At 40.3% G+C, this 27998-nt stretch overlaps 1 protein-coding gene and 1 long non-coding RNA gene across 6 annotated transcripts in view; one reads left to right on the top strand and one right to left on the bottom strand.

Annotated features, from left to right (window-relative positions):
* Positions 1 to 25333, top strand: part of NCKAP5 (NCK associated protein 5) — a 395279-nt gene extending 369946 nt beyond the window's left edge. For all 5 annotated transcript variants that reach the window (XM_075757174.1, XM_075757171.1, XM_075757172.1 and 2 more), the window contains one exon: positions 25052 to 25333. In XM_075757174.1, the coding sequence (XP_075613289.1) occupies positions 25052 to 25333 (282 nt within the window). The remainder of the gene's footprint in view (positions 1 to 25051) is intronic.
* On the bottom strand, positions 24987 to 27981 carry LOC142602388 (uncharacterized). Its single transcript, XR_012836177.1, has 2 exons — positions 27609 to 27981; positions 24987 to 26947 (listed from the first exon to the last, which is right to left on the bottom strand). It is a non-coding gene; the product is annotated as an uncharacterized LOC142602388 (long non-coding RNA).
* Between the last annotated feature and the right edge of the window lie 17 nt (positions 27982 to 27998).

Below are 27998 nucleotides of genomic sequence, written 5' to 3'. Positions count from 1 at the left end.
CATATTAGAAAGAACAGTTTTAAAGAATCTGACTTCATAGTTGGGAAGAAGAAAAGCAGTTCTGCCTTCTGAAGGCCAAGGTCTTTTGCTGTTAACAGAGCAATTAGATTTGGTTCCATTATAGAAAAGTGGCTCAGAGTTGCATCTACTTTTAATTCATTCTTCTTGTGCATTTCTTGTATGTGACATCTCTGCATTGTGCCCAATCAGTATCAAAACTTAAACAAAACTCATTGAAATAGCCTTAGGATCCTTGTAAAATTCCATCATTAAACTAGAAGGCAACAGGTATACCTTAGCACTAGCATTTTTCATGCATTATGTTGGGGGGCTTTTGAGATTATTTTTTGAAGATCTGAACTAGCTCTCAAAACAGCATTGCCTCTTGGTGAACAGTGAAAGCTCAGTAAAGCACTAGAGATTTGCCTATTAGTATTAAACTTTTCAGAATGACAAATGAGAAGCAGTAACCATGAAAAGCAGGTTGTCCTGAACTCCTTGTTTGAACCAGCACGGCAATTTTTTCGGAGCTGCAATTTGTCCAATCCAAGAAGATCCACAGTCTGTTTAAATTAGAACTGTGTGATCTGGAACATTACCCACAAAAAAGGGGGGACACCAGAAACTGAGACACTTATGGCTAACAACTCTAAAAAAAACCCAGATAAATTGGGGGGGGGGGGGGGGGGGGAATGCAGCTTTCATGCAGAATATTTGGCATTTTGAAAAAGGAAATGCTACATGCTTTGAATTTCATTCCCAAATGGTGTGTGTAAAGCCTTTAAAAAAAAACAACCAAGTGTTGTGATGGACAGAATGAGTTTATGCTGCTTGTCAAAAGAGCAGTGTGCTGTATCAGTCCCTCAGCCCAATTAAATTGGACTGTACAGCACCAGTACGATAGTGGCTTCAGACTGGGTGCTCTAATGAGACATTCTGGCAGGAAGCTCTTCTAACCCAGACTTATTGTCATTTGAATTGTCTCCTTCTCACTGAACATATTCACCAGTGTTACCCCCCAAAGTATATACACAACAAGTTTTATCAGCAAAAACGTATTGCACAGAAGGAGTTTCAGAAAGGAAACAACCAACGGGCAATTACTATGATAAAGGGACACTGAATGGACAGTTTGAGGAATCAAAAAAGGCTTTTACACATTGAAAGAGAAATATTTATTGTTCAGTTTCTTATCTCCCAAGTCTTAAACAGCATCCTGGTAAAATTCTCTTGGCACTAAGACCAAATTGATATTACATTTATTTTGACCTGCAAAACATATTCTGAAATAATGTCATCCTTTTGTACACTGCAAAATGTTGGACAAGAAAAACAAATCACAACTTCAAAGGACTAAAATGCATTGAATCATGGACATGAAACTCACTTAAATTAACATCCATGGTGTATTTTTCTCATGTAGGATTTTGAGAACTAGAAACAATAATTTTTATATGTATCAATGGAATTAATTTTAATTAAACAGTAACTTCTCTGAAGCAAGACCTGATCCAAAGTCCACTGCAGTCAGCCCATGGAGACACCTATTCAGTGAAAGGTCAGTGAGGCCTGCATTAAACAGCTGCTTCTCTCCCTGTACCAGTAACTGGTAGCACCTTGAGCAGTTTGCTGACATCATGATTGCTACCATATTTTTGCAATGAAAAATTTATTTCACATTTCAATAATTTACTCCTTAAACTTTAAAAAACTTGATTTATTTTTTCTTATAAGAATTCAGAAAACAAGATAAATTTCCCTCACCCAGGCCCATTGTTTATTAACTTATTTTATGATCAAATGAGAACTGACACAAGACTTTTTTTGCCTTCTTTGTTCCTTTGGAGAAGTAACTGAATTGGTCAAAGATTTTATTACTTAATCATCTTTATGATCCCAAAGCATCATGAAAAATGTTTTCTTCTCTGTCCTTAATTTCCTTAACTGTCCATCACATACTGTTTTTCTGTAATACAGCCCTTGCTTTCTTTTGTCCATATGTATTACTCAATTTGAGTCACCACCAAGGCTTGCTTGTATTTCAAGGCATGACTTGAGCGCTTTAAAGAAAAGATCCTTTATGGAAGGGGTTGGTACCCATCTTGTTTTCCCTCAGTTATGATGACATACATGAGAAATCTAACATTTCTGGCACAGTTACAATGTTATCTACATCAGCAATTTAACTAGGGGGCTCATTCAACGAAAGAGGCTTGTATGTGCAATGTGAAGTTATGGTCTTACTCAACACACAGAGTTTGTATGTGTTGTACAGATGATTCATGAAGGAGATCAAATGCTCAAATCACCGTGTCTTGCAATTCAAGTAGATATTAGTGCTTGCTGGCAAATACAGGAAAAGGAAAAATTAGAGAAGTTGCTGCTGTTTTGGCTGCACTTACAAATGGGACCATCGTGGCAGCATTCCCAGATAAACTCAAGGTTTTTTACAGCTGAGTAAGCTGATTGGGAGTTAATGCTATATGATTGACTCATTGTGCTCACAAGCCTTCTAATGCATCATATTAACAGAGGGGAATATGCATAAAAGGACTAGAAACAAGAATAAGAAAGTTTGGTAATTGCACAACACTTGCCATCCTCAAGGATCCCAGAGCATTAAGCTGATACTATAGAGGATGTTCCAGCATTCCTGAATTACGGCAATAGTTAAAGCAGCCTAGACAGCTCTGCCGGCTACGCTAAACAGGAGTAAGGGGAAAAGAAAGAAAGGCATGAGCTGTTCCTGCTTGCATCTTGTCTCCTACAGAGATCAGTAAGTCTTGAGCTAGGATATGAATTGGCAGCACACCGGGCACTTTGCACTGTTCACCTGTTTAGGCAGCTCTTGGAGAACGTGCCAGCATAGTTTATGTGCCTGATTTGGCTTCTTTGAGTCACTTTCTGAAGGTGCCTTATTCTCTGTGAAAGAGAGAAGCTCTTAGGCTCTTAAATGGAGCCCCTCCAGGACTCTCCATATTTAAGTGTCTGAAGTAGTTCCGGGGAGACCGCGTGCACTCTGCTTTCACAGAGAACTTATTTTTTTCACATTATCAGATATGCTTAGTGAGGGATTCTGCTTATCACATGTGAAGAAGCCTAAGATAATTATTTGGGTCTGATTAGCAATTGGGAAGATCTGGATCATAAGAGTTTAAAGTGGGAAGGGGGTATTAACCTGTGGAACTACTTGCTTCCTTACCTTGACTAGAGAAAGGCAGCCTTACACAGCTAGCTTATGCTGAGTACCAGACTTTCAACCTAAAGTTAGCAAGGTGAACATTGCCCCAAGCTTTCCTCTGTGGGGAACTAGCAAAAAGCAGCTACTGTACCTACCGGTTGTATTTTAGAGAGTGAAATTACATCTCAGTGTACCCTCAGGTAAGCACTAAATAATTACCTTGCTTATACTTTCATAATAACAGAAATTCCTGTAGTTGGGGCAGCAATGGGTGATATTTGGCTAGTTGCTTGGTCTCAGGATCTCAGTTTCACTGTCTGTAAATTGGGGACAGCAATACTTATCTCATGTTACAACCAGAAAGAAAACAGCAAATGCTCTAGATGACCTATGTCTTAGTTTGTTTCGTACAATGTGTGTGACATGGCAAATATAACTTGAAGCAACTCTTACAAATTATACTAGAAAGTAATAGAAGATAGAAGGGGTCCCTTGTCAAGAGAAAGTATCTGGATGGGCTGGATCAAATCCAGGAATTAGTTGATTATGGATTTCTGTGTACTGATTGTATAATTCAATTTACTGTGTATCAAGCGCAGAAAGCTCACCTCCTTTTTTCCTTGCCAGGCTTAAGAGAGAGGAAAACGATGATGTGAGGAGGGAATCAGTTATATTTCCTTTCCTAGCCCTGATGAACCTAAGATGTTAAGGAAGATACTGCCATTGTACAATTCATAGATAGGGAGTAAGTCTGCAGACTCATTCACCTGTCTTTGTTGTTTTAAGGTCAATGCTTTTCTTTCCTGTAAGGAATTAGTATATCAAATAATTGCATATGTTTAGGGAGGTGGTCTATTAATGTAAACATTAGGTGATGCCAGCCTAGAGCCAGACGTTCTAATTCAGTCAGGATCAGATATCCTTTCATCCTCCCTGTCACAAAAACTGAAAATAACATTTACTGTATTTATGCTTTTGTATTAGATCTTCAAAACTCACATCACGTTAGCACAGGGTATATACAGAAGATCCAGCAACAGTTTTATAAAGGGCAATGTTATAAAGGGAAAGTAAACCACCCAGCAGTCTCCTATGTCCATCTAGGACTCAGCACCTCTGTTTTGAAAGCAGAGCGAACTACCTCACCCAAAGAAAGGGACCATGTTCTGAGCACTGTGCTCAAATTGGCTAGGACCCAAGCCAGAAGTCTTCAGTGGTGTAAAGCCACACACATGTACCCTCTTGGGCCAGAGTGCAGCCCAGTCATGGTAGCCCTGAAGTGGCCCAGCTGGAGCTAAGCTGCCCCGAGCTCGCTTGCCTCGTGCATGCTTGCTCAGAGCTGCCCTGGACCTCTGCCTCCAGAGCTGGTGCTGCCGGGCAAGGTCACGTCTGTCTGCCGCCACCGCAGGAGGGGTCACTGAGAGCATTCACACGAGGCCTTACTGGGCATGGACTGCACTACTGAAATAGCCGGTCTCTGCACTACAGCCCTGCCATGTTCCCTAAACACAGTATGTATGGAGGTCTTTAAGCTACATGTGTTTCCATTTGTCAAAACTGTCTCAATAGAATTTACCCACTGACAGGCTTGGGGCTGCGAGACTTCCTTTGTATTTAATCAAAGGGATTTGATTCTTAGATGAATGATGCAATGCTTGTTCCGTCAAAGCAAAGACTGTCTGAGTAATTACCCAAGTTGATGTAAGATCTATTGTCAGGGGAATTTTATAGGACTATTTGACAACGTAAGTGACAAAAACCACAGGAGCATGGTCTGATAAGAAAACAGATTTTACCATACCACCCATGGGAGTAGTACAGAATTAAAAATATTTTTTCTAGCCTCACGTCTGATTCAACTCATGTGGGGAAATGTGAAATTAGAAATAGGCTAGGATGTCTCTAGACATCAACAAATCCCACGTCTCTGCATGTTTTTTTCCCCTCCATAGGGCAATTTCACATTCCAAGATCTGCTACCAAGCCTTATATTCCTAATCAGGTCTTATTGTTTCTAGTATCTTGCCATCAAAGTTATGTCCAAAAAGTAAAGTGAAAAGATGGCAAAACAAGCAATTTGAAGACTGCTAGGCAGTCTCCTGGGACCAAAGTCTCACTTGACGTGTATCACTTAAAAGAAATGTTGTGTAGTGTGGAAGAACATTCTTACAGTTAGCCTGAGGAACCAGCTTGGCAACAATAAAAAGCTGCAGTTATACAGAGACTCATTTCTCTCCCTGTGCCTTCTAGGTGAAACAACTGAGGCTTCTTACACTGCTGAGAGTTTTAGTAAAAAATCATGCAATGGAGAGTGGCTCAGCAAGGAGGATGATAACATTCTCCATAAGTTTTTAAGTTTTTAAAAGGCTTTGGCAAGGCAAAATGACATTTGGAAGGCAGAGTCCGCCAGAGAAAATAACTTTATAATGGTATGCAAGGGATATTTTTAGGAAAAACATACCCTAAAAAACTGGAAGCTGTTATCTGCTGATACAGTTCTGCTTCTAGCACTAATGAACTCAGTAGTTTTAGTACTGTGCCACCAAATCCCATTCTGACTAGCCCTCCAGCTGGTGTAAAAGTTGTCTCTATTTTATGTTTGGTTAGTGTATTTATGGGGATGGGTAGGTGGCAACATTTTAACTCAATATCTTTTAGCACAGTATTTTAAAAGAGTATTTGGATATTGGTGAGGGACAGAAAGTCTTTGGCATAGTACAGCAGGCTGTGTGGCATTTAAAACACATGGTGTGCAAGGCTAGCGGGAGAATAGTTTGGATGTGAGTCTAAGGGAAGACGCGGAGGAAGTGAAAAGCTGTAGCTATGGAAAGTTAAGGACTTGAAGCATCACTGGCATGTAGGTGCAGTTCTAGGGCCTATGGCACAGTGTCATGTAACGCTAAATCCCCAAATAGCTCCCAGCACTGAGTGAAGTGTGCCTATGTGGTTTGCCGAGAGCCAGATGCAGATGTGTGGGCTTATCTGATTTAAGGCAACACTGAGCTGTCCTGTGGCCACAGCGGGAGTGTTGCGCTCACTGAATGTAACCCCTTTGGCACTGTAAGGAGGGAAGAACTTTGCCCTTTTTTGAGTGGAAAAACTTGATCACTGGAGCAGAAACCCCATATCCCACTGTCTCAGCAAGTAATTTCAAATTACAGAGAGAACCTTGTCTTTGCAGCATGTACAAGCTGCATAACCACATTACACACAAAAAGTCCTGCAGCTCGTTTGCTGGAGTTCCCGGAGAAAGGATCCAAAACTGCTCATGTACAAATACCCAGAGCAACGCAGAGCTGTACAGAGCTAATTTACAGTGAGCCTGCTCGGGCACAGTGTTAGCGCAGCTCCTTGTGGCCTGGTTACTCCAGGCTATTTCTCAGCAGGGCTGGCTAGCTGAAATAAGCGGAGTGTTGGTAAGACCCCACTGCATTTGGTCCCAGCCCACCCAGCTTGCTCACCGATATCTTCCCATCACACTGCACCATGCCTTGCAGATAGACCCTGAGCACTATAATGTCTATTTGCCTATATAACTGAAGATTACATAAGGATTTAATGGACACTGTGGCTCTTAGGTGTAAGTAGGTAGATCCTTTAGTCTAATAAGAACCAAAAGTACATACTGAATAAAAGTATCAGTTGCTAATGATTTCCCTGAGTGGAAAATGTTCTGAGCTGTTTTTCAGAGGTTTGACAGATGGAGCTGCTGTGATTTGCAGCATGGCCCAAAGTGCGCTAATGTTTCTGCCATTTGTAACCAGAGACTCTTCAGTCCTCCATCTTTGGAAATAAAGCTTTAGGTTTCATTTCTCTCTGTGTTGGATTGGAGTATTTTAATAATACTGTAGGCCAAAATGGAATTCAAGGCACATTAACAGCAACAAATGATAAATATTAGTAAGCTTGTGAGATAGTGTAATTGTTGTAATGGTAGAAATTATATTAGTAATAAAAGAAAAAGCTAAAAAATAAATTGGATACAATAAACATTGGATTGACTCAATCAAGATAAGAGCAGTAGGGCAGAGAGGTATTCAGTGAACTGTTTGTTTTCTGAAGCTGGAAAATATTTTGACTCCACAAGGAGCATCTGATTAGCAGAGTTAAATGAGATGAATAGTGGTCTAATATTTTTGTGAATTGTTTTTCCAGCTGAAACTTGCCTTCCCCATCTATAGCAGTGATATGTTTTGCATAAAGCACTCAAACGTTATGCAGGGAAGGGTAGGAAATGACTGATCTTTTAGTATAAGAGTTCTGTTCTGTGCAGAATACATAAGGAATAAGTTACACAGCTGATGGTAGCAGGAACTGTAGCAGTATGCTGAAAATATGTTAGTAAAATATTTCTTTTTTTAAGAGGATGCTTTTTCTTTTCATATGTACACAGACAGTAATATCCTAATCAACACACTCTGTGTCAAGTATCCACAAAAATCATATTGAAATCATTTGCAGGTGTTTATAGTTTGTTCCACAAGCTGTTTTCATCTCCCAAAAGTAATTCACCTTTTATTTAAATGAGAAGTTATGCTGGATGTTGTGCAATATGACACACAGATTGTCTAAATCCTTAAGAAAAATATTGGTTAAGTATTTTTTCTGAACTCAAACACTCTAATTTATAGCAAGTCCCAAAGTGAAATATTTTACTTCTCACTGTATTTTTACGCCCTGATACATGAATTCCAGACCTTGTGCAGCATCCATATTATTTTTATGGAAAGTAATACTTCTGTTTGGTGGGAGAAACAAACATGGGATTTAGCAGGCTTATTAGCAATAAAGTGACACAGGGAAGTTTGGGAAGTTTTTACGATATAGCTGTGTAACTTCAATGTTCAATTATCTTTCACAAAGGCTAAGAAGAATGATATAAGTTTTCATAGCACATGTCAGAGTCCTCCCAGCCTGAACTGCCCATCAATCTATCAATGACTGAGACACATCCTGATAACTCCGCTCCCATTAGTGCCACCTTCTCTGGATTACTCCATTCTTTGCCTGATCATTAATAGAGGTCACTAAAACATTTACATACTATAAAAAGCTGTAGCCTTAAGAACTTCCCTTAACTAGTCTAGTGTTATTCTCAGCAAATAAAACCACAAGTGATTATTTGAAGAATTATCTGAATAATTGCCAGTCAAAGATTTAAAAGTTATTTTTCCTGACATCCTATTACATATGCACATATCCTATGGATTATTGAATGCTCTGTAAAGTGTAGTCTAAAACAAGACCTCAGATCGCTTGCAAGCTGGAATTGCTATTCAGTTTTTATTCAGGAATAGAATAGAATAGAACAGAACAGGACTCTTTCAGTGGAAAGGGACCTACAGCAATCATCTAGTCCCACTGCCTGACCAATTCAGGGCTGACCAAGAGTTAAAGCATGTTGTTAAGGGCATTTTCCAAATGCCTATTAAACACTGACAGGCTTGGGGCATCAACCACCTCTCTAGGAAGTCTGTTCCAGTGTTTGACCATCTCCTCAGTAAAGAAATGCTTCCTAATGTCCAGTCTAAACCTCCCTGGCACAACTTTGAACCATTCTGATGCGTCCTATCACTGGACCCCAGGGAGAAGAGCTTAGCACCTCCCTCTCCACATCACCTCCTCAGGAAGCTGAAGAGAGCCATGAGGTTCACCCCTCAGCTTCCTTTTCTCCAAACTAGACAAGCCCAAAGTCCTTAGCTACTTCTCATAGGACATTCCTTCCAGCCCTGTCACCAGCTTTGTTGTCCTCCTCTGGACACATTCAAGGACCTTCACATCATTCTTAACTTGTGGGACCCAGAACTGCACACAGTACTTCAGGTGAGGCTGCACCAATGCTGAATACACCAGGATAATCACCTGTTTTGACCAGCTGGTGTTGCTGTGTTTGATGCACCCCAGGATGTAGTTTGCTCTCTTGGCTGCCAGGGCACACTGCTGACTCCTGTTGAGCTACTGTCAACCAGCACCCCCAGATCCCTTTCTGCAGGGCAGCTCTCCAGCCACTGCTCTCCCAATTTATACTTGTGCCTGGCATTACTCCATCCTAGGTGCCAAATCCGGCATTTCGACTTGTTAAATTTCATCCCATTAATCATAGCCCAGTGCTCCAGTCTGTCTGGATTCCTCTGGAAGGCCTCTTGTCCCTCAAGAGATTAAACAGCACTGGTGTCATCAGCAAACTTGCTAATGGTGCATTCAATTCCTGCATCCAGATCGTTGATAAATATATTGAACAGGACTGGCTGTAAATTGAGAACACCGCTGGTGACCGGTCACCAGCCAGATGTAGCCCCGTTCACTACAACCCTTTGAGCTCTGCCCTTCAGCCAGGTCTTCACCCAGCACACTGTGAACCCACTCATTCCACAGTCAGACAACTTGTCCAGAAGGATGCTGTGAGGGACAGTATCAAAAGCCTTACTAAAATCCAGAAAAATTACATCCACTGCCTTCCCTTCATCCACCAGGTGGGTGACCTTATCATAGAAGGATATCAAATTAGTTAAACAGCACTTTCCCTTTGTGAAGCCATGTTGACTGTGCCTGATGATTGCATTATTGGATGAATTTGGGTGGATGAAGAGTAAAGCAGAAGTGGGTGGGAATGAAAAAATTAAGTATGAATATATTATATTGCTGAACACTATGAAAGTAAAATGTTAACCATGCAGTAATAGTCTATGGTATTTCTTATAACAGGAGTGTCTAAACTTCAACAAGACATTGTATTCACAGAAAAGTTAGCAGATTGGGGAACTTGTCAGTAATGCATGTGCTAAGATGCAAAACAGATTTCAAATGTAAGAGCTTTTCAGACAATGCCTGAAACTAAGGAATAGAAGTAGCTAAGCAGCCTGCACACACCGCCTGATCGCTGTTGAAAGAATTGCAGAGTCTTGCTTGTGGCCCCTAATCAGTAAAAATACAGGCCAGTTTTTTGAAGTTTCATTTCCTAATGGCTATGCCTAAATTCATATTTAGACAGTTCAGCTGCCCAGTTTTCAAAGGTGCTAGAAATCTGCAGCAATTGCTGATGTATCTGACATTCACATATTTGGATCCTGTGAAAATCATGGTGTTCATATAGGTGCTTGAAAATTGGTTTAGATACTCTCCCTCTGTCTGGCCACATTTTGATCTGTAGCATCCTACTTCTGTATGTTGGCTCTGTGGGCAATGTCATGGAACCTCAGCAGGGATTTTCTGCTGAGTTAAAAGGAAGACCAAATCCTGTGTATTTTTTAATCTGGTCCTACAATGTTACAGTTAAGATCATATCATAATGAAACTGTTTGTACTTTTAAACCCAATTGTTTATTGTCTTTTCCATACCATTGGAGTATGGACAACTGTAAAATGCTAAAACTATCATCTATATAATTTTACAAAATATTTTTATTATTACTATTATTGGAACATCATCCTTTCTTTTCATGTTTCTGAGAACCACTCTTAACAAGCCAGTGTACCAGAGAGTTCAACATTTATAATACAGCATTTCTATAAATAAAATCCATTGTAAAAACATGGAATCTATATTATGAGATCATTAGTAGCACAGTGATAAAAACAGAGGCAGCAAAGCAAGCCAAAGAACAGCAGTCACCATGTAAAAGAGCTACATAGTGTGGAGAGCTGTAGCCTTTCTGGGTAACTGCTGAAGACTGAATAGTCTTTGGAGGTTCTGTTTGTGGTAGTTTCATCACTTGTAGTGGTGATGCTAGAAGGTGAGGTGCCTGGCTGTGTAGGAAATTTAGGTATGAAGACATTTATCTTCTTGTCTTGTTGTACAGGACAAATACTATTGGATTTTTTCCTCACATTATGGAAGAACTACTTGGTTGCTCAATTAGTATGTTTTCTAAGTGGAAAGGGAGCTAATGTTGATGGCACCCACTAGCGTCACATGCACTGCATTTAGCTCAGCAGTGTCCTTCTGTCCCTGTGAAAGAGTTTGGGAACCCACACATTCTCCATAACAGCCAAAAACTTCGATACCAAGTAGAGAATGCTATGCACTTGGGATTTCAATTATCTCCTACTGTTCCTGTGTGAGATAGAGCTGCTTTTGCCTCCATTTCTTGTTCCTCCAGAACGTTGTAAGGCATAGAGTCTGGATGTCAAAGGTAGAAGAATCCAGATGTGTAAGTGCATCATTATATAGATAATTACCATTCATATTTACTGAGGGACAGAAACTACTCAGTGTCCACAGGCCCTAGGACAGAGGGCACAAATAGAAATGGCTCCATAGGCTCCAGAGGCTCTGGATAGCAGAAAACCCTGAGCTTTTTAGAAATAAAATCAGAGACAACTCCATTTGATGTATCAGAGTCTGGCTTGCTACTGGTGGTGGCATTAGCGTTTGCTAACCTGTGCTAAGCCAATTTTGTGAGACAGTTGGGAGTTTAACAAACCTATTTCAGATTGTATTTTGGAAGAATCTCAAGCATGGGGGAAACTGGTCATGTTCTGTTCATTGCAGCAGATGGTATTCCATTTGGTGTTTGTTAGCTCTGTTTGCAGCTCAATATTTTGTTTCTAGGGGAACTCAGTAAGTTAAATAATTTATCTCTCTAATGCATCAAGAGTCTGATCCAAAGCCTACTGAAGTCAGTGTAAAACATTTGATTAACTACCACATACACTGGATAAAGTGCCAGGTCCTGCATGTTGAAGAGCATTTCACATGCTCTCTAGTGAGGAGAATGATACAGGCCTCTGTCTTTCCACAGAGAATTTTCTGCCTGCAAAGGAAAAAAAAAAAAATCAAATAGTGACAAAAAGCTTTGCAGTTAAGAGTGCAGGACTGTGGAGATCAGGGTGATGTTCTGGCTGACTGTCCAAATTGCTGAACCTCTCTTGCTATTACATTCCCTTTTTAAAATAAAGAATATAAATAATACCTTCCAGCTGCATTTAGAATTTAATCCAGTACTGTTAGCAGGCTGCTTTGAGGGCTTTGAAGGCCCCATAGCAGTGCTAAGCAAATAATCATTATCACTTAATATTCTCATCAAGCGTTCTTACCGAAGATGAGATCTTGCACTACAAGAGCTAACCACAAACACATCGCCCCTCTGCTGAGAAGTTTTCAGAATGTCAGAAGCAAATTCACACCCTGATCCTGCAAAGAGTTTTACATGAGCAGAACCATACCGCCTTCAGCAGTCCTGCTGGCCATACAGGGCTCCTAACAACGTCTGTGTACGGAGGAAAATTTTATTCCATTCTTACAAGTATTTGAATCCCAAATAATCTGAAATATCGAAGAAATCAACACTTTAAAGAATTTTTTTTTATTCCAATAAATATCAAATGCCTGTTTATTTTCAGCAACACTTTTCAAATTATTCATTCACTAATATGGCCTGGAAACTGCTTTATTCTGTATTTTTACCCAAGTTTCCTGTTTGTATCATCTTTGGTCATTCAAAAATAAGTGTGTGTTAGCTCTACAGTGTGTCTGCATGAATTCCAGTTGTATTTTAGTCCTCCTAGTGGCCTATTATATTAACAATATTATAATCTGTATTTTAGGCATAGGAACATGTTCCATAATACATAGAACATGTTACCGGTATCTCAAACAGTTTGCAGCGTTAATACTGCAGTAACATTTATGTATTGCTAAGGTCAATCAATCTTCTAAAGCATTTGTCCAACAAATCCATTCATGTGGCTGGCTATCACTTCATGTACACATTTCTTTATTTATACACAAATTGTAGCAAAATCAATACAAAAAATACTACATTATTCTGTCACTGCAGGAAGCCCACTGTGGGAACAGGAGCCTGTCCTGGTTCCTCACACCAAATTTGTTTGCTGATCATTCCCAACAAAGTTTTTCTCACAGCCGAATAGGGGGGGTCAGACCCCCACAGATCTGGGCTTCCAAATATGTATTTTCACTGTGCTTCCTTTCTCTGATAAAACTTCCAAAGCCCTGTCAAAATACCACCTCGCATTCTAAGAGGGGACTTCTATAGCCCAGGTGGACTCAGAACAAATGTTTACCAGCCTTTTAGATCCTGTTAGCTGCTTAACCTGAACCTGGCTGGTATCCAGGGAAGGCAAAGGTCTGTCCAGCACACTTGTCCTTGACTGCTTTCCATTTCAAGTCTGTGCCCCTCACAGTGAGTTTGCAGCCACTAATGCGTCCTACCAGATCCAAGTGAGAGACATTTGGTATGCCTGGATGAACGACAAAGTAGGATAGAGGTTCTCGTCACCAGAAACAGATGTACTTGTATCTAAAAGATGAAGCAAACAAATCTAAACCCATAAATTAACTAAAATTCCCCTCGGATCACAGCCAAATGATATGTGTATTAATCAAAAGTATATCACTGCTTTAATTTTGTGAGAAGACAAGTTGAACAATTCATAAATCTTCTGGCTGTAGGAGCTTCCATCTGTATCTCCAGCAGCGGTCATCTTAGTGCCCAGCATTACTCTGCTTAATTCATAATGTTGCTTTTTGATCATCCTTTAGAGCTGGGCCAAGGAATATTATCTACAGTCTGCGTTTATAACATGAATTGCCTGTTCCTGTATGTAGCCCTGTCTATCTCATTTCCTTTTGGATTAATCCACACGGGTACTGAGTCACAGCCCAAGACTGTATCCTTGAGTTGTCTGGTAAACATGATATTAGTTACAATCTATATTTTTTCTATCAAGATATATTTTAGTCCACTGGCTAAATTATTAAATCTCATCTTAGCCTGTTTCTGTTCTCACTGTTGTCACCACGAGTACAGGCATAGTGCTTTCTCCTGGTAACTGTGGCAGATGCCCTAAATGACATGGATTGTCTCAGGTACCAGGCATACTGCAGTACTTGAACATACACCAGGTATGCCCTAATCCAGAAATCAAATGAGAAGGCCTGTTCCTTGACCCCAGCCTCTCATGAGACAAGTGAGAGGGCTGAGCGAGGAAGCACTATTGTTATAGTTAACACAACTCTTGTTTCTGATGGATGCGGGCAGGAGGGCTTATGTATTTTGTATGGACAGAGTAGGCATTTTAAGAGTGTGAATGGCTGGCCTCAGCAGTGGTAGTCGTCAAATAAAACTGCAGCAATTGTGGAGGTGAGACCAGGGAAGGAAACAAAGAGGGCATGAGACCTGGCTCTGGTGCTTTTTTGATACCAGGAGCATGTCTGTGGGATATGGACAGCACAGGAGTCACAGCAGTGGAGTAATACATCAAAGGTGATGCAGAAAAATCTTTGTAACATAAGTGATGGGTAACATTGAAATGAGGCTTTGCAAGTAGACACAGCCAAGAACTCTGCCTAGCTGGTCTCTGAGGTACCTTACTTGCCTCAGATCATATCACCATGCTTCCCCATTCCACCATTTTGGCACACTTCTTCATCCTTCCTTGTATAAATGGTGGGGAAGTAGTCCTTGCTCTCCTTATAGATTATGCCACATCCTACCACGGGCTGTGGTCTTTGCTCCTTTGTTGTCTCTGTTTATTCCCTTGTTCAGCACATGTTTCTATGGTTCCTGTTCAGCTTTTAGCAAGAGGCGCCCAGGGTGCAGCTGTAGTGCCTTCTTTCAGTGGACTTCTGTTCTGTGACAATAAACGTAGGCTTGGGTCACAGAATGATTTCCTGAGCCAGCAGCACATCACGCTGGGCACGTTACTGTGGCCACGTGCATGAGAAGATTGCAAACACTCCTTTCCTCTTCAGGTCCTTGAGTGGGGAAGCCACGCAGGCCGACACCTGCAGCTCCCCATGATTTCACAGGGAATCCGGGAGCTCCTGCCAATGGGCCTGAGTTAACAAACATGTCCTCAAGCACATCTGAAACTCAGCCATGAATTTCTCAGCTTTTAAATTACATTTTTTACTTGATTATCTTCCAACAGTTTTTTTAATTCTTGATTAATTTTGGGTTGGCTATTTAATACATTGTTTGGTTAACTAATTCGTGTAGCTGTTTATAATTATTGCCTTACTATAAAATCATCTTAATAGAAGGCTGGTTGGTTGGGGGTTTTTTTGTTTTCTTTCCAGTAGAATAACAAGTTATTTTATTATTCAAACAAGGCTTACTTCCTGCTGTTTTCAATAAGATTTTTAATAAATATGTAAATTTAAAAATTAATTTACTGCATACGTTTGGCAGCATGATTCTTGAACTGACAAAAGTTTGATGGATTGTAAAATTATCCTCCATAAAAATCATCAGTCATAGTAAACAGAATTTATCAACCTCTGGTAATTTTACAGCTTTTTCTTCATCTTATCTTCTGTTAGGAACTCACTTAAAATTGATTATAATATAGTATGTTTCTAGAACCGTAATTCATTCATAGATTAATTAGATTTTAGGTTAATATCCCATCATGGTATAGGACATAAGCCAACAGTGTTTTCCAGTTGTTACAGAACCACAGTAGAGAAACCTTGATTACTGTTCCCATGTGGTTTAACCGCCAAGACTAATCACTAATCAAATTCAAACAACATAAAATGGAACATCCTTCATAGCATTTATTTTCTAGCTGACTTATACTATGGGCTCTTTATTGATACAACTTGGTGTACCGAAATGAACTAAAAATTGCAAGAGAGGATTTATCCTTCTACTTTAATTTGGTTCTGCAACTCTTGCTCATTTTTGTGCATGCTGTGCCTCTGTCCCTCAAAATACGCTGCCCTACGACAAAGATAAACCATTTGCATAAATGTAGAAAGTATGTGTAAATAGCTGTACTGTTCTGTAGGATTTGATGGCAGATGAACTTAAACATAGGTTTCCATTCTGCAATTCATGCTTTGCTTGAATCAGTACTGAAAATTGTGGAGATCATAATGTCAGCTGAAGAGGTGGCAAGTGCAGTCATGTAACCAGCATCATTATTTGCATCTATCCTGTCCCAATTTTCTCTGATTACAAAGGAACTTCTGTAGTCTCATTGCACAGGGTCAGAAAATGGTATGCAAATAGTTCAGGCTGCAACAGGTTTACTGGGAAGGCAACCTGGACTACAGCCTCTTCCTCTGCTCCCTCCAGGAGCACTTACCAGTGCAACACGTGGCATGATTGCCCAGCCGCATCCCCTAACGCTCACTTATTCTTATAAGCACACCTGGTGGGTTTCTTGGTGCCTTCCGGAGGCCAGATGTCACAGGAAGGGAAAGAAGGGGCAATGGGTTTTGGTTACATTCATTAGAACTCTGATATGTAGACAGTTGATGAAAATCTGGAGTGGAAAGGAAAATGACAACTTCAGGCTCCTAAAGTAAACTATTTTGTTGGGGTGGGGTTTAAGCATGCTAATTCAGATTTTTTTTAAGAATAAAGAAAATCCTGCTTCCAAATGTGAAAATTGTCGCCTCTGTGTTTCTGCTTAGTGAGAGCTTGGAAGACGTATCATTTCATTCTGATGTGTATGCACCAGGTACGTGAACATGGAGGCTCCCTCCACAGTGGCTAATTGTGCAGTCACGCAGAGGTGGACTGATGGGTCTGGAAAGATTGTTTGTCTCTTCCCAACTGTCCTCCTCAAAGGCTAAAAATGAGAAAACTGTTTGCTGTGGAGCTCACTCATTTGTTTAAATGACCTCTATGAATCATCTTTAAAACTTGTGAGAAGGGGCATTCCCTTTCTTTCCTCTGCAGGTCTTCCCACAGAGATTCATCTTCTTTGAACTCCCCTGCAGACAGCACAGCCTTCTTAGTGCATACAACAAGCCAATTTTCATAGCTGGGAGAACTATTTCTACATGGTTCCTTTATACTGCTGATTTGCTCTTGATGCTACCACATAACATTGCTCCTCTATCTGCTGCTTCTGTGTTTCTGCCCTTCGGTCAGCTGATGGACCTTGGATAGTCACAGGCTAACCTGAAGTGAATCTAGTCCAATATTCAAAAGAGAGGATTACTAGTGTGGAAAATCATTACCCGCTACCAATTACCATTTGCAGTACAGTCTTGAAGTACAATTCCATTTTCCATCAGTATGCTGGGTGACTGACACACAGACATTGCAGGCCAGGAACTCAGACATCACTGGAGAGTGAGAGGATAAGTGTCTTTGTAATTACCAAAATAAATAGTCTTGTTCAAAAAAGCCAAAGGTGGAAGATGAAGATAGGTAAGAACACAGCTAATACTTAGGAACAGTAGTCTGAGAATAGTTCAGCCATACAAAAAAATGACCCCGATTACTGAAAATGTCAGTGAGATTATATGTTGTATGAGTATGATCCTGCATTTACTGAGTTTGCAAGAAATTTTTTGCTATAGTCTAACGCGGGATAGAATCTGTCTTTTTAAGAATGGCATTTTGTATTAGATTTTAAAAAAATCTTTCTTGAACTATACTTTTTTTCCTTTCTTGATTCAGTTCTGAGTAAGTCTCCTGATTAAAAAAAAAATCCTCCAAACCTCTAATCTAGGATAAAACCGTAGCCCTTTTTTTATAAAGCCCCTTCTTTATTGAAACAAGCCATACTTTCATCAAGGTAAGGACAACTACTTTCATTGAGTAGGGTAGAAGTCTGTACTTAAACACTGTGTGGTGAAATACAGTCTGATGAAGACTGAAACAGTGAAGTTACTTCAGACTGCATAGTTCCAGTACCAGTCGGTAGGTTATCACTGGCAACATAACCCTCAACATGATTTTGTCAAGGAATAGCACTGAACTTCAAATGGTTAAGTCATGTTCTATAACTTTATCAGCAATCTTATCTTTTCAGTATGAATTTTTTTCACTGTGATTTTTTTCCCATCACTAGAAATTTAGAACAATTTTGTTATTTAACTCCCTCTAGGAGTAAAGCTAAAAGGATCTCTGAAAAGTAAAGTGTATCCTATGCAGGTCTTGTTCATTTTTTATCAGGTTCTAAAAACTGAATGAGCATCAACTTCCTTTCTCACGATGGATATTTCTTCTTTAATGGCTTGTGATGAGCCTCTGATTGCACTAAGCATTGCTTTTAGTGGGTAGATTCCCTCTGTGAGAAGCAAAATTGGTGATTCCACCACTGTGAACAGAGTTGAGGCCCCGCTTTACCTTCTGGAGAAAGTACCAGTGTTTAATTTCTTTTCTTTTTAGTATCTCCCCTCGAGACACTTGACTGAGCACCTGCATTGTGACCGAAGTATTGCCACTTAGAATTATAGTTTCTTATTCTGTTTTAAATAAACTCTGTCCATGCATAGTCAATGCATCCAGTGGCCATTCTGAGGCGCTGTGAGAAAGCAACCATATTTGTGGCATTCAGTTAATAACTGAGCAGAAGGTAAAAAGCTAGATTTACCTGACCTGGAAAATCCTGGTTTATTAAATTATGCAAAAGTTCAAAGAGGGTTGGTATATACCTAATCAGGTCAAACAGTCTTGTCAGAGCAACAAAATAATCATATACTTTGTAAATTATGAGGGTGATATTCTTGGCATTAGAATGCTGAATGTATGTAGTCATCTCATCATTTTATAAAAATTATGCTTTTGAAAGCATAAAGTTCAATTCACTAAACTATCTTTTATCTCCTAAGAATTCAAGCTGTAGACAATATAAGTCTCAACTCCTCAGTCACCTATTCATTAAGCGATAGCTGTTTTGTCCAGATCTGCAGTTATGAATCATACACAGTTCATGCTAATCAGCTTGATTTCCTCTGAGGTAATTTACTTACAATTCAGGATCATTGAAATGCTGTCCTTGTGATACAATATAAAATATATTTGTAGATTGTTATGCTCTTAAATACAGTAGGCGAGCTTTGGTTCTGTTGTCATTGTTAAATTACCTATAATGCCATAAGTGGATGATACGTATCTATGTATATTTGGCTTTCCTGTGAACTGCTGAACAGACTAATGAACCTAAAAATACTTCGTATCAATGCATTTTTTTCCCAAGAAAAGAAACTGGCACTTACTGTTTATCTTGAAAATCTGACGGTGTGTCTTTGAGAACATCATTGTCTGCTACAGCAAAATAATCATGGGATTTCTGCTCAAGTAGAAAAAAGAAAAATGATTCATTATTTCAAAAATTATTTTACTGTCAGTCCGGAAAATAGATGAAAGCTTCTGACAATATACAAGGGAGAACAAGGCTTATCTTATTATTTAAGGTTATGCTTTAAAGAGAAGGAAGTTCAAACATCACATTTTTAGCTCAGCTCTAATACAGCAGAGGTCATGCAGTTACAGCTTGCACCTTTGTAGTTTCCTGGATGTGACTGTACAACTATTTTCACTGCAGAGTGTTACCTGTCCACCTGATGTTAAATGAGATCTGGAGATTGTTCACAGAGGGTCTACCATCACATTCTGTCCTGACCAGCTGATAGAAAGCTACTACCTGGTAGTTCAAAACCAACCCTTGTTACGTTACACCTTTCTATGGCAAACTGGTCATGTAACACCACTGAATTCAGTGGGAAGTTAGTTCTGATTACACCAGTATATCTCTGATCAGAATACTGTTCTGTATCTCAATACACCTATTTTGCAAGAAGCTGTGAACATACTAATAATGTCCTACTAAACAGGTTATATATGACCAACTTAGGTAATGCTGCAACTGCATATCCCACTTAGACCCATTGTGTCAAAAATACAAAGCAGTCATAGGACTAGAGGATATCTAAATTGGTTAAACTCTGAATTTCATATAAGAAACAGTGACATTGTGAGATCAAGTTTACCTTGAATGTATGCAGACAAAGGAACTAATAATTTTTGAAAAGGTTAAAATCTAGAAAATTTTTTCCTTCACAATAAAGTTTTAAATAATAACTAAAAAAATAAAAAGTGAAAATACTTTATATCTCCTATTAGAGATCAGATCTGAAATGAAAGACCTTGAGTTATACAATTAAGTATTGATTTTGTTGATCTATATTTAATTCTCATAGCAATTTAGTTGTTTTTACCCAATAGTGTTTCGCAGTTATACTTCACTTGAAGCAATGCCCTTCTTGCTTTTGTGTTAATCTAAAAACTAAATTGCCCAGTGCATGGGAGACATAAATAAAATTCATTTTATTCTTGTGTGTAACTGATTCTGAGCCCTTTAAAGTGCTGGTTAACTAAACTTAGACAGCTGGAAAATACATTTATCCTGCAGAACAGTTCATTGCTAATTCTGGTCTCTGGCATGCCTTATAAGCATAACCTGACCTGCAGGCAATCAGAGCTTCTGCATGTTACCATATAGAAGAAATGGACTTGCTGTTGCGTTCCTTTCTGCACGCCAGCTCTGGGGTCCTTCGTACCTGTGAACCAGCCCATCCTTCCCTGCTCCTTCCGATTAGATCTGCAGAGTCTTTGTGCCACTCGGAACAGCTGCACTTGTGACTAGTCCTTGATCACACAGCACTGAAAATGCTTTCTACCCACATGTAACCTCTCATTTTTAAAGTTTTAAAAAAAATCTAATGTGATGTATTAATGTAGAAATAACACCTATTTATAATGTATCAGCGTAACTGCAGGCTAGTTTTGTTTTGCTAATTTGCTGTGCTTGAAGTGACATGCCAGATTTTATTATATCACTAATGGGTTTTAGTTATTCCCTTTAGGATGTTGCCAACAAGGAAACATTATTCTGATTCATGACTCATGAGTTTATTTCAAAGTGATGTGACTCATGATGAATGTCTGTATTATGTCAGATAGTTTCTCCTCTTCTGACAACCAGTCACTGCTCTCAGGTGGTATAAAGTACGCTGCACGGGCTAGCTAAGAAACTCCAGTGGTGGGAAGCTCTCCATTTACACACAGCAGAACAACAAATGCTCGCCATACCCTAAGGCTATAACGGTATGGATTTTCTATACAAAAATATAGTTAGTGTAAGTAAAACAAGCTATACATTGATCTGCTTTAGGGTGATGGGCCAATGCTTTTACAGACGCACTGTGAAAATCACAATTCTTTTCTGCACTGAGCCTTTTTTTTTTTTTCTGCTTAGACCAAAATCTGTGACTACATCTCTTTATATTTTCCCTTAAGTTAGTACTTAGGAACACATATAGTGACCACACCGAATGCAGCAGACACCTTATTTATGCATAGAACAGATGCAGAATAGTCAGCAGCAAAGTCAGCACCTTCAGGCTGAAATGGCTTTAAGTGTTTCTTCTGAGAAGAATCCTGTCTGAGAGCAAGCATGTACTGCTGGTCCCATCTTAGCTCTTCTAGCAACACTGAACAAGATGGCCAAGTCATTTTTTTTTTCCTGTGGGGATAAAACCACCTGTTCTTTATGCAGAAAGTCACTCCTAATTAGGAAAGATGTGATTGAACCCATGACTTAGAGGTTAGGTGCTCTCTATACTATTGCCAAATTATATATTATATCCCAGTTCTCGTGGATACAAAACAAATCTGATCTGTTGCCCAGTGTTCCTCTCTGCAGGAAAAGCTACTGACTCACATCGGTGTGACTCTCAAATGCATTAATGAGGTAATCACTTGAAAATGCACAACACTTCCATCTTTGGGCTAACCCTTGTTCTTTGTTGTATCTGTGGCTGCTGAAGTCAGTAACAAATCTACAAGAACAAAACTAAAGACACTACTTAACCACATACACAATTTATCAAACAAATGCTAATAAGAGGTGCTTTGGTTTTGCCTTTTGATTCATCTAGCAGCTGTTGTGACTGCCATGAAAAATAAGAAACTTAATTAAGGATGAATTTAAATAAATACTCCTTTGTGAGTTTTTCCAAATCGTATCTATAGTAACTAGAAAAAAAATTCTTAAAGAACTTGAGGTAACATTTATTCTGACACACCAGGTTTAAAGAAATTATCCATGACTTTTCAACTCCAGGAATGTACATAATTTTGTTACTGTGGGAGAAAAGGATTTGTTGATTATGCAGATTCTTATATTAATATCTCTGCTTAAAGGGGGGGGGGGGTATTTTTGCTCATGGAGCTCAGGGTGAGTTTTCTTCCATGTGTCAAGGAGTAGAATATCATATTTTAATTTTCTAACTACAAATATTTTTTTCATATGTGATTTAACAGAAAATTGAACAGATTTAAGTGCAGCTGTACTAATAAAATCGTGAGATAAAATCATATTGTACATATTGTACATCTGATATCTGAATACAGTTCTAGCATATTAATATTCCCTACCAAAAGTCCCATCCAGATGACCCCACATTCTTACATGATTGTAAAATTAGAACTAGGTGGCCCTAGCTCCTAGAATAATACTGTGCCTGAAACAGGGTATTCTAGCTAAACAGATTACACCTACATCAAATGAAAAAACGCAAAGTATTACTTTCCACATCACATGAGGGTTACCTTTGCGTACTTGCATACTGTTGCAGTAATGTGTTAAAGAAAGGAAAAGATTTATTATTATTTTTTACAAAAGGACGTACCTGCGCATTAAGACATCTAAATAAGGACAAATATATGTCCAAAAAATATCCATAACTTATTTCTGAATTCTGTCTCTATTTTAGTAATAATTTTTGCTACAACTTTAAGAATTAGTTTTTTCTTTAATTCTTGATGTATCGTAGATGAACTGTTACTACTTTGTTTATCTCTTGCCAATGGGTTTCACTGATGGGCTTCACCTCAATTCACTTCAATTGCATGTGATTCAATGATTTTACTTAATATCTGTAGAGAATACTTTTGTTCCCTCCAGTTTCTCTAATATAAACAGCCTTATATTAAATGGCAAACCAGGGTGTGATTAAAGTAGGATTGTAGTCTCGGTTGGTCTTGTAGGGTGTAATAAATTATTGATACTATATAGAATATACCACCGAATTCACTCAGTCTGTCCAGTGGTTTAAATCCATCCTTCAGCCAAAAGACCCTGCTCTTACTTTGATATTCACCTGGACTGCTGTGTGCAGCAAATACTCCAGGTGTCTCTGCCTCTCCTACCCAGGAGTTGAAATTGGCCCCATTTGAATCAATAAAATTTTTATCATAGGCCTTACTAAGACCAGTATTGACTTCCTGCAGCCCCAAGTCTGTGCTAAGCAGCCACATTCAATTTATCTACAGAAAAGCTGTGAAGTGGGAAAAATACACACAAAGAAAAATCATTTAGTCTGTCATATAATGAAGTATTTTAGGTTTAGTACTCTGAAGAGCAAAAAGTGCTAATATGTATGTTATTGATGCCATGTCTGAGAATTTTCTCATCTGGCCTACAGAGAAGTGAAACAACCGTTTCAGTAATATTGTATAATATTTTAAATGAGGGCAAAGGGAAGAACTTTTTACGCTGAAATTGTGGAGAATTTCTATTGCAGGGTCCTAAATTTGTGTTTGTTCCCATTAGCAAGGGTTATAGTCCTCTAGTTCAGAAAACATTGTAATTACAGATATTGAGAACCTTAGTTTTAACTGTCATCTAAAATCAGTATCTAACACAACATCCCCTAAAACCTTTTAGACTGACGAACAAATTAATGAACCAAACAGGAAATTTTCATTTACTAGGACTTCAGCACCTCCTGTTGCTTTACTTAAGTTTGTTTGAAACATTTGATGAAAATACTAACCTAATCCACGCATTGTTAGCTTATGAAATATGACAAGGTCACAACATAAACAGTAATTGGACTGGCATTTCGATTTTTATCTAACTAGCCATAAAAACAAACAATCAAACTATGAAACAATTTGTCTTCCTCTTGCCCAAGATTTCCAAGGATAACCAGCACAGCATGCACATTTCACTCGAAACTTGAATTTTTCAAAAAATTCTAATGACCCACATCATCCATACATCTGGCCATGCTATATTTTTGGTGTGCTTAAAATAACCGTTTCATTTTCTATTTAAACCAAAATATTAATGTCTTGGATTGACAGTAATTTACTGATTGAGTCTTTGCTATCTGATGGTAATACCAAGAAGGAGGAATGGCTTGCACTCTGACAGCGCATCTCAGAATTCTTCAATCTTACCTCTCCGAGAGGTTGTTGACTGTTGAATGTAAAATGAATGTTATCTCCTATTTCTGTGATAATATTATCGGGAAGAGGAGTTGGTTACACTGATTTTGAAACACCCTGTATATGAATGGCAGGTGATTTTTATTGAACTGCTCCCTATGCAGTTAACTGAACTATTCCTTGGTCAGATCTGTGATTGAAAATACCAGTAGCTAACAAAGGGATACAATTACTCTTGTATAATCCTACTCTGTGTTTTTAATATAATGTGCTAATACATCGTCCGGTGTTTCCGCAGAATTACAACACTTCTCCAAGTAGGCCTAGCCAATATCTGATTGATTCTGGTCTGTGGGGATTGGCCCAGTTCAGTATAATTTCCTGTCTTTTTGCTTTCTTGTCTATTAGAGAGGGTTTGGGTCCGTGGAAATCAATAGGCTTACACGTGCAAAATGTGAGGTCATTCTCCAGGAAGTTTCATTTGCGTCTGTATTTTATGGAGAATGCTATTTTCTCCTCTGAAGATATCTATACACCTTTTTTTTTTAGCAGACTCCAAACTCTACTTAAACAAATATCTGTCTAAGCAAACCCCCAAAAGTGTTCGTAAAGGAGATGAAAATTACTGTGAAGCTGCTGGAGATGCTTAACACATGCGTACCCAGGATCTGCTACTTCAGGCATTAATAGCACTTAACTCTTTTGTAAATGGGGTCCTATTTGTCTCAGCAGAATCATTAAAATTATGATTTATCCTAAAATGGACACTAATGTTCTATTTAATTATAACAGATATTTAAGCATCTAACAATCTATTTCCTTTAATCCCGTGAACTTTGGAAAGATGATAATTAATGGTGCACAGTAGGATAACTTTATTTTATAAGAAATATGTTTCTAATATTTCCCTCGCTTATTACAGAAATTGAAGCAAACTGAAGAAACAAAAGAAGATTCCCAGAATAGATTATCTAAAATTTCCCTGGAGTCTCTCAATAAATTTAACAGCAATAATGTACTTTTATTAGAAAAAGAGAAGAACTGTCTGAACAAGGTTGACGGACAAAAGGAAGAAAATGGAAAGAAAGAAGAAGCTTCTTTAAATAGCTCGGGTAGGCACGACATGGACAATTTGGAATCCTTGAGCGATTCTCTATATGATAGCTTCTCCTCTTGCACCAGCCAAGGCTCGAACGATGTATAGAGACGCTTTCCGGTGGGCTGTGACTGCAGCACGTAACGGAGCTGAAGGCAAGTGTGGAGCGAGGGGGGAGAAGAGGTGGATATTGAAAATTCTCACGGCAAATCGCTGTACTCGTGGCAGGGTGTTCTGCCTTTTCACCACACAGCAATAAGAAAGGCAAGCCGGCAGTCACCGTGATGCGTGAGACTCAACGCTGAACACAACGGACAGTTACACAGAATAAAGTCTTAATTTTGCACTTTTGTGAATATTTGTACAGTTGTAAATATCTTGGGAAAATATATTTGTAGGGATAAATGACAGCAATAAATATTAAATTGGTGCTATGCTCCTGTAATGGCAGATTACTAACTTAAAGAAATTGATGTTAATATTAACAAAAGTTAGTAGATTTTTTTAAAAAGATTTATAATTGTTCTAGTCTTAAAGCTGTATGTAGAAACACTGCATTACCATAAACCTGAGCCTGCCAAATTGTCTGTAATAAACTTCCTTGGACTCCCTTTTACAAAACATATTTTATTTTTTATTTCTAGTGCAATTCCATACAGGTGTTGTAGGGAAATAAGCATTTCAGTTACCACAGCTTCACAACAGGTGTCTTATTTCGAACGGGTTTTGACTTTTGACAGGGCGAGAAAACGAGGAGATGAAAAGGCCTGATACTGCCGGTGTTGACTTCATCAATCCCGTGCATAACTGTTTGAAAGATCAGGGTTAAAGTAATTCACTGCTGACACAAACCGGAGTCTTGTAGGAATCACAACTGCACAACCCGACCTTTACTTCTGACTGCACCGTAGGTTCTCTACTTCCACCTCCTCCCTGCTCATTTCCTATCCATTTCTGAATGGACTGTGTTGTGTTATCTTTTGTAGTCCCCATTTGGTCTTACTTCAGTTGTAAATGCTAAAATAATTTTTAAAAATCAAAGCTCAGCTCCTGTTTGTGACACTTTCAAGACGACGACGGTGCTAACTGGTACTAGTTCAGACATACCTAGAAGCAGGGGGATTGGCGTGTGTGGAGTGTTTTTGTTTTTTCTACAAAGGTTGTTTATATGTAAGGGAAAGTCTATTTCAAAGGTTCGGTGTATTTTTTCTAGATGTGAAGTATTTATAACTGCTTTTTGTACAGCAATCTGTAAACTAGATATATTTGGGATATTTCTAGACTCTACAGTTTCTTTAGCACATGCCTGTTAATCTTCGAAATATTGTATGATCAGTGTTAAAATTTTGTGCAATTTGTTATATTTTAAGTCATTTCTGCCGTGAACTTGCATCGTCTTTTTTCGACTTTGAAGAAATTTTAATTGAAGCATCTTTCGTAAATAAAACTTCTCTTGCATACGTGTGCCTGAAGAGGGGTTTTTGGAAGGGGTTGTCGTTGTGACACCCCAAGTGTAGGGGTGGGCGCAGGCAGCGCGGCTGCACAGGATGGGGATCGGCGCGGGACATGACGACATGCAAACGGTATCGCTGCCAAGTCAACGAGCCGGCCGCGCTGCGAAGAGTGCACGTGCGGGTAGGATTCGGTAATTTAGATGAAGACGCGACATGGATGTTAAGACTCAGTTTGGGCGTAATTGAGACTCTTCACTTGCAGGGGAGGCTGTGAAACGATCAGAGAGAAATACGTGGTTATCCGGGAGGGGGGGAGCGAGTCACCCCCTCAGGCTGGGTTAAAACCGGGCGAAAAAGCCCGTTCCAGCACCGACGACCTGGCGGCAGAGCGCCGGCCTGCCCGTGCCCGTGCCCCTGCCTCTCCCCGCCTCTCTCCCCGACGGCACCCGCCGCTCGCGCCGCCTCAGCCCGCCCGCCAACGGCTCCGCGCCGCTCGCGCCGCGCCAGCCCGTTCACCCCCGCTAACGGCTGCCGCCGCCTCAGCCCGCCCCGCGCGGCACGCGGCTCGCGCCGCAGCCAGCCCCGCCGGCGGAGAGGCGTCAACGCGCCCCGGAACGGCCGCCTGTCCGCCCGCAGGCAGCGAGGGGCAGAACCCCAGCCCAGACGGGCGTCCGCGGGGGAGGCAGCGGGTTGTCGCACCGGCACGTACGTGGCCGCTCGCGCCCCTTTCCCTCCCTTTTGACGCTTGAGTTCTCTTTCAGGGGACCGAGGACGGCGCCTGTCAGAGTGAGGGGCCACGCGCGGGGCCGCGCCTTCCCTCAGTCCTCCCGGGGAAGGAAGGTGGGCTTTGCGGGGCGCTTGTGAGAGGCGGGTGACGCCTCGCAGCGGGGCCCTGCGGTATTCGGGGCCCGGCCTGTAACTCACCCCACCTGTGGGCTTCGGGCGGGCGGGGAAACGGAGGAGGCCGGGTGTCCGTGCCTCCTAGCCACTCCTCGGGGAGCGGAGGAGGAGAGATGAGCGAGCCGCCCGGGCGGGCAGAGGGTCGCTGGAGCCCGCCGCAGTGCCGTGCGAGTTGGACGTCGAGTTGGCGGTGCGGGCTGGGCTCCGGGCTGTGTGCTGGGGCAGGAGCAGGGTGTTTCCTCCCTCGCCGAACTTTCTCTTTTGCCGTCTCCGAAGCGCGCCCGGCGAGGCCAGGTGCGGGGCGGCTGGCGGGGATCCCCGCCCCGCTCCGCCGGCATCACATGGTGCTGGGGGAGGGAGGGGGGAGCCGCCCCCCAGCTCTCGTTTCTCGTACAGTTTCTTCCAGTCTCAGCGCTCAA

The sequence above is a fragment of the Balearica regulorum genome, chromosome 6, assembly GCF_011004875.1.
Source record: "Balearica regulorum gibbericeps isolate bBalReg1 chromosome 6, bBalReg1.pri, whole genome shotgun sequence".
Classification (NCBI taxonomy): Eukaryota; Metazoa; Chordata; class Aves; order Gruiformes; family Gruidae; genus Balearica; species Balearica regulorum.
Note: the sequence above shows the minus strand (reverse complement) of the source record. Positions and strands in the feature narration are given on the sequence as shown.